The sequence below is a fragment of the Entelurus aequoreus genome, linkage group LG05 (genome assembly GCF_033978785.1).
Source record: "Entelurus aequoreus isolate RoL-2023_Sb linkage group LG05, RoL_Eaeq_v1.1, whole genome shotgun sequence".
Taxonomy (NCBI): Eukaryota; Metazoa; Chordata; class Actinopteri; order Syngnathiformes; family Syngnathidae; genus Entelurus; species Entelurus aequoreus.
The window spans coordinates 31,280,182-31,287,439 of record NC_084735.1 but is presented as its reverse complement, the minus strand read 5'-3'; the positions used below and the strand labels follow the sequence as shown (position 1 = coordinate 31,287,439).

At 40.0% G+C, this 7,258-nt stretch overlaps 1 protein-coding gene across 2 annotated transcripts in view; it reads right to left on the bottom strand.

The window, feature by feature from the left end:
* Positions 1-309: 309 nt before the first annotated feature.
* Positions 310-7,258, bottom strand: part of dpf2 (double PHD fingers 2) — a 39,377-nt gene continuing 32,428 nt past the window's right edge. For both annotated transcript variants that reach the window (XM_062047755.1, XM_062047756.1), the window contains 5 exons: positions 6,849-6,986; positions 6,647-6,778; positions 6,464-6,576; positions 6,310-6,391; positions 310-1,363 (listed from right to left, as the gene is read on the bottom strand). In XM_062047755.1, coding sequence (XP_061903739.1) covers positions 1,281-1,363; positions 6,310-6,391; positions 6,464-6,576; positions 6,647-6,778; positions 6,849-6,986 — 548 coding nt within the window. In that variant the 3' untranslated portion in view covers positions 310-1,280. The remainder of the gene's footprint in view (positions 1,364-6,309; positions 6,392-6,463; positions 6,577-6,646; positions 6,779-6,848; positions 6,987-7,258) is intronic.

The window sequence follows — 7,258 nt, the reverse complement described above, 5'->3', positions numbered from 1 at the left end:
GGTGTGGATGAGTGTGCATGGGGGAGGTTGTTTGGGTTGATGCACTGATTGAAAGTGTATCTTGTTTTTTCTATGTAGATTTATTTAAAAAAAAATATATATATATATTTTTTTTTTTTTTTTTTTTAGAACAGGCCCGCGGGCAACTCATCTGGTCCTTACGGGCGACCTGGTGCCCGCGGGCACCGCGTTGGTGACCCCTGCTTTAGATATAAAGATTTTTAGATCTATATTGATTTTGCGTAATTATAAAATTATTGACTTGTGTATATGTATACTGTCCAAAGTAGTGTGGCACACAAAACAATATTACAGTGTTTAGTATTTTATTTATATTCCTAGGAGACATTCCAGCAGTCACCTATGCTGATAGTTTTCATCGAAACACTCACTTCATTTTGCAGGCAGCAATGTTTTCTCCCAACATTTGCAAGAAACTTCTCTGCTTTGCAAGTACGACTGAAATCTAGCCTAACCCTACTTCAAAGCTCTGACAGGTGCATGATCGCTGAACACATGTAAGTCCGATCACCCTCTCCTCAAACACTCAGCATCAAGTTGGAAAGAAAGTGACTAAGTAGCAAACTGCTAGAACACAGCAACGAGGAGCTAAAATGGCGCATGCATACATCTTCAACATACATGAACAAGGAGGCTGGCTTTAGTGGGAGGAAGAATCCGCATTTACATGTCAGGAGTGCACTTTAGGGACCCCAAATATTAATTAATGACTCATTTACCCTCAATCTTTTCCTGAAATGTTTCATATTTAACCATAGTGCAGTGCACTTAGACACCCCTGCAAACAACAGTAAGCAAATTGTTCTCTTTGTAAAGGTGTGTATATAACTATATATATAGTCATTTTCCCATTGCTGTCAATAAATAACTGTTTTAACAAAAACTACATGATAGTACTTTTGGTGCCATGTTTGTAGTTCCTTTAGAAACTTGCTCCTAAGCAACATTTCATTTCAGTCACTCTTCACCTTTGGAGCCATGTTCATAAGCCTGTCAGATCTATTATTAGCCTGTGGCCACTGGCATGGCATTATGGCAAGTCTAATAAAGTGTATTTTAGAAATATATATAAATTGTACAAAAGTTAATGTGATGGTTGCAGGTGTGGTAACAGTCATATTACAAGACATGAGGCCAGCGTGGTAAAGTGTACTTCCCTTTGGACCAATCACACCCTCCCTCTGGACACACCCGTGTGCTCCTCACATCACCGCTGATGATGCAGCTCAAAGTGCGAGTGTGCGCAGAAGGAGTGGCCATCATGAGGGCGGGGTGATCTGCATCTGATAAATGGATGCTTTATCTTTGAGGAGGTCCAGACAGAGATGGCAGCTCCAGCTCCCTGAGGGCCACAACACAAATGCCAACAGCAACACAGAGAAAAAGTCTTATTAAAGGCAATCTTTATTTTTGAAAAAACTATGGATTTGTTAAACCTAATATAGTTTACTTTTTTTTGTAATTTGTATTAGAATAGTATTTAACAAGAATGACTCATGAGAATACAATAATATTACAGCGTATTTCTTATTAATTTATTTTTGTAAAACTAAGACTAAAATGACAACTTTTTCCTGTAGTATAAAGTACTTCAACTTCCAAGCTTAATTGGTTACATGACTGACCTCCTAACTCAAAAAATTGGTGCCTCAAATCAGCCCTTCCCAGCCATCCATTTTCTACCGCTTGTCCCTTTCGGGGTCGCAGGGGTTGCTGAAGCCTATCTCAGTTGCATTCGGGGGTAAGGCGGGGTACACCCTGGACAAGTCACCACCCAACACAGATAGACAACATTCACACTCACATTCACACACTTGGGCCAATTTAGTGTTGCCAATCAACCTATCCCCAGGTGCATGTCTTTGGAGGTGGGAGTAGGGCCGGGCGATATATCGATATACGTGATATATCGCGGGTTTGTCTCTGTGCGATATAGAAAATGACTATATCGTGATATTGGAGTATACGTTCTCACGCAGTTGCTTTGAGCTGCTGGCATTACACGATAGGCTCTTCCCACTCCTTCTTGTGTCTCCTTCTCACAGACAGCAAGCGCACCTTCTACATACGTCACATACGTATACGCCCTCGCGGAGCAGAGAGGTAGCGGCATGGGTAAGTTAGCTGTGATGCGAGTGGTAATACGAGAGAAAGAAGGTGCGAATCTGGTAACAAATGAAGGAATAATTAATTCCCAAGAAAAACAGCAGGGGGTCCATCGTCTGCCGGTGGTTTGGCTTGAAGTGGGAATATGTTAACAGACAACCGTAATTTGTCAAGTGTGGGGCAAAAGCGTTTCTACAAAAAGTAGCATTACTGCTAATATGTAGCATCATTTGAAAAGTCCCCTGCTAGAGAATGAAGAGTGCTTACTCCGCATGTCAACATCTCCGTTCGGTGCCACACGCCCACACCATCAAAATGCCGATGCAAACATTTCCAGATCAACACCGTATGAAAAAAAGAGTCGACAACAAAAGGAGATAATGTCCGTAGGAACCTACCACATAGCGAAGGACGAACACTATTTGATTTCCTATTATGTAGCTCATTTTTATTTGACACTTATTGAAATTTCTTGTGTGACATCATGTTTTTAAACTATTGTAGTGGTGTTCTGTACAAAAAGTGCATTTTAATTTAGTGTTGTTTTGATAAGTCATCTTAGTGACACCATACACAAAAGTGCCCTAATAGCTTGTTTTAAAATGTCTCTGACAATCTTGCACTTTCTGTTTTGGAAATGACATGAATGTTTGTGCCACTGCTTAATAACAGTTTAATAAATACAGTTTTGGTAAATTGACTCTTGTGATTTCTTTCTCTGCCTGAAAGTTTAAAATGAGCATATATTAATGCAGTATGAACAAGAATGTTTTAATGTAGACACATAGAATCATCATACTGGTGTGATTATATGCATCAAGTGTTCATTCAAGGCTAAGGCAAAATATCGAGATATATATCGTGTATCGCGATATGGCCTAAAAATATCGAGATAGTAAAAAAAGGCCATATCGCCCAGCCCTAGGTGGGAGGAAGCCGGAGTACCCGGAGGGAACCCACGCAGTCACTTGGAGAACATGTAAACTCCACAAAGAAAGACCCCAAGCCTGGAGATCGAACCCAGGACCTTCGTACTGTGAGGCACATGCACTAACCCCTGTGCTGCCGTCAGCCCTTCCCATTGAAGTGAATTTAAATTAATGTAATCCATGATTGGACCTCTCAAAACAGCACAATTTTAACTCAAATGATCTCTGTTCGCCCTGTGATGAGATGGTGACTTGCCAGGGTGTACCCCGCCAAACGCCCGAATGCAGCTGAGATAGGCTCCAGCACCCCCCGCGACCCCAAAAGGAACAAGTGGTACAAAATGGATGGATGGATGGCTATTCGCAACTTAAAGGTTTGCAAAAAGCCGAGACAGCTAATATCCTAAAATACTTGTAAATTGAGGTACCAAAATAAATGTTATTGTGATATGAATTTATTCTCATGATTTAATATGAATTTATGCTCTTTTGTGGGAATGTTGCTTACCATTCACAATCATGTGAAACAAGCAAAGGTGTTTTTCTTTTTTTTAATGCATTCTAACACGAAAATAAATGCTAGCAAGAGTCAGCTAACAACATCCAAAAACCTCCATCCACGTTTTATATACACGCTGTAAGTATACATTTGTTAAGTAACAGGCACATTACAGTAATAACATTTAATATTTACATATTTTGGTCATTTTAAGTACACAGTGGTATTTTGTAGCGTCCCGGAAGAGTTAGTGCTGCAAAGGGTTCTGGGTATTTGTTCTGTTGTGTTTATGTTGTGTTACGGTGCAGATGTTCTCCCGAAATGTGTTTGTCATTCTTTTTTGGTGTGGATTCACAGTGTGCCGCATATTTGTAACAGTGTTAAAGTTTTTTATACCCTCTCAGTGTAACCTGTATCGCTGTTTATCAAGTATGCGTTGCATTCACGTGTGTGTTCGTACAGAAGCCGCACATATCTTGTGACTGGGCCGGCACGTTGTTAAAATGGATGAAAAGCGGACGTGACGACAGCTCATAGAGGACGTTAAAGGCAGTGCCTTTAAGGCACGCCCCCAAGACTGTGGTCTGGGTGGACTACAAGATATAATGACTGATGAACACCTACGTTCGATAATGAAGGTTGCCTCAGCTCAAAGCCTGAGCCCCGACATTAATGAACTAGCATCCAAGAAAAGATGCCAGGTATCTGGCTTGGGCACATCAGATTAGATCAGTGTGTTGCAAACTGAGCAGTTTAAAGTCCTGAATGGTTGGTTGATTCATTGTTATTTTATTTTCAAATTTATTAGCCTGTGGAAAAAATAAAATGTTGATATTTACCTCAGAAGGCTGCAAATAGAAAAAAGGCATTCAATTTTAATTTAAATTGTATTTGATATGCCATTGATATTTTTAAATTATTATTATTATTATTTGAAACTCGATTTTGCATGTCACTATAAAGTTATATAAACCTTGCTTGTTCAATATTCAATGTAAAACTTGTTTAGGTCTCTATTAAAAGGTTAATTTGTTCAACCTTGGCCCGCGGCTTTGTTCAGTTTTAAATTTTGGCCCACTCTGTATTTGAGTTTGACACCCCTGGCGTACAAGTTGAATGTCAAAGTTAACCAACTTCTTGATTTATGGCCACAAACTTCTGCTATACAAGTGAGAGGCATGATTTATAATTGACACTTAACTTTTACCAACTCAGAGGCGATGCAGCAACAGCAGCTCACTATTTCAATACCCGCAAGCCAGTTAGCCATCTGTGATCACGGCGCCGCTAAAAGTAGTTCCCTGGCGTTAGCACTTATAATAACAACAATATTGTGAATACTCGGTTAATATTCAGATTGCGACATCATGTAAATAAGAGTAGTAATGGTGTTTTTTAGATGTTTTTTAGAGGGCTTTATGGGCACAATAGAGGACTTCCAGTAGCTTCATTGTTAGACTTTGATTGATTGATTTTGATTGAGACTTTTATTAGTAGGTTGCACTGTGAAGTACATATTCCGTACAATTGACCACTAAATGGTAACACCCGAATAAGTTTTTCAACTTGTTTAAGTCGGGGTCCACTTAAATTGATTCATGATACAGATATATACTGTCAGATATATACTACCATCATAATACAGTCATCACACAATATAATCACATAGAATTATTTACATTATTTACAATCAGGGGTGTGGAGGGGGGGTAGGATATGGACAGCAAGTAGTGGAGAGAGAGAGAGAGAGAGAGAGAGAGAGAGAGAGAGAGAGAGAGAGAGAGAGAGAGAGAGAGAGAGAGAGAGAGAGAGAGAGAGAGAGAGAGAGAGAGAGAGAGAGAGAGAGAGATCAGAAGGCATAAGAAAAAGTATCTGCATTTGATTGTTTACATTTGATTATTAGCAATCCGGGTTGTTTAGGGTTGTAGCTGCCTGGAGGTGAACTTTTATTGCGGTTTTGAAGGAGGATAGAGATGCCCTGTATTTTATACCTGTTGGGAGCGCATTCCACATTGTTGTGGCATAGAAAGACACCTTGTACTTGCCGGATATTACAAGTTAAAATGCATTAAAAAAAGAAAAACATATGCTCTTGTCTTACGTAAGTATTGTGAACGATTACAAATTAAGTGCAGTTCCCTTTAAAATGTAGACTAGTCTATACTTACATGATTTCTTCTTGTAAAACTTTTAAAAAAGTCCTTGTAAAATTAGTTTTTCATTTTTGATTACAAATATATTATTGTAAAGTCAAGTTTATTCTCTTTCATATTTTGGTTGAATTCTTATAAAATGAGGGAAATTCTGAATTTTTCCATCTCATTACATTGAAACAATTCCCCCCCCCCCTCCGCATACCTTATATTTATTTATCTTCTCATACTTCATATTTATGTTCCCATAATTGTCTTCCTTTATTCTTGTAGTGATATTTTGTTCAAGGAAGTCCTAATGCTTTGTACACAATCAAGTTTTTGACTTGACAAAAATACAGAAGATATTCTGCTATCTGCTATATATGTGGGCTCTGTACCGAGGATGTCGTTGTGGCTTGTACAGCCCTTTGAGACACTTGTGATTTGGGGCTATATAAATAAACATTGATTGATTGATTGACATTGATTGATTGATCCAAAGGAGTTGCAGTTTCAAGCACTTAATTGCACTTGGTCCAAAATGTAACCAGCTTGAAAATGTAAAATCAGAAGGAAACGTTTATGAGAGTGTGTGTACGTGAGTGAGGGTAAAACAAACCTTCAGGAGGTTCAGACATGGGCGGGTTGAGACAGTACATGTGGTAACCTCGATCACAGTCATCACAGAAGAGCAGCTGATCCTGGAAGTGAATATGTGAAGATGAAATGTCTTATGGATTCTAAAACGTGTGTGCTTGTGTGTGTACACTCACATCATTCTCAGAGGTGCCACACTTGTTGCAGCACTTACACTCGATGCACTGCCAGCGATACGTCTTGACGGCGGCCATCATGATGGGTGTGAATTGTAGACAGGATGGGTGTCCTACGGTCACCATGTTTTTTTTGGCAGGCTTCCAACAGAATGACCTTGTATTAAGTGGCGTGAAACCCACCTGAGCGTCCGCAGTCGGAACAAGACACCAGCTCTTCTGACTGGCCCGTCTTATGGTTGGTTTTGGAGTCTCCCAGGCAGAAGTCACAGTAGTTGTTGGGCAGGGCAATACCGTCTGGGCCTTTCTTAACAGCTGAAGAAACATTCTATTGAAGCCAAGTGTGTCAGGATGACCAAAATGACGTCTGCCATTGGACACTCACTTTTGGGCTGCGGTGGAGGCGGCGGCGGGGCCTCGCTGACTTCCATCTCTTCCGCATCGTCACCCTCTTCGTCAGCCAGGTGTGAGTGGGTGTAGTGGTAGCTCAGACCTGGACGGTTCTTGTAGCGCTTCCCGCAAACTGACACCAGGACAGGAAAACAAAACATGCGTTATCACTAAAGAAGGCTGCGAAACTCTTCTGACGTCCATTTTGTGTAACTTGTAGGCAGCAATTCACATTAACCACACACTGAAAGTCCTACCACAAATTACTGCATTTATTTACGGAACTGCAGAGAATACCAGGACACTACTAGAAGTAAGGTAGTTATTACAGGTAGAACCCTCGTTTCGATAAATATATATATATATATATATATTTTTTTTTAAACAAATGATTGCAACTCTGTT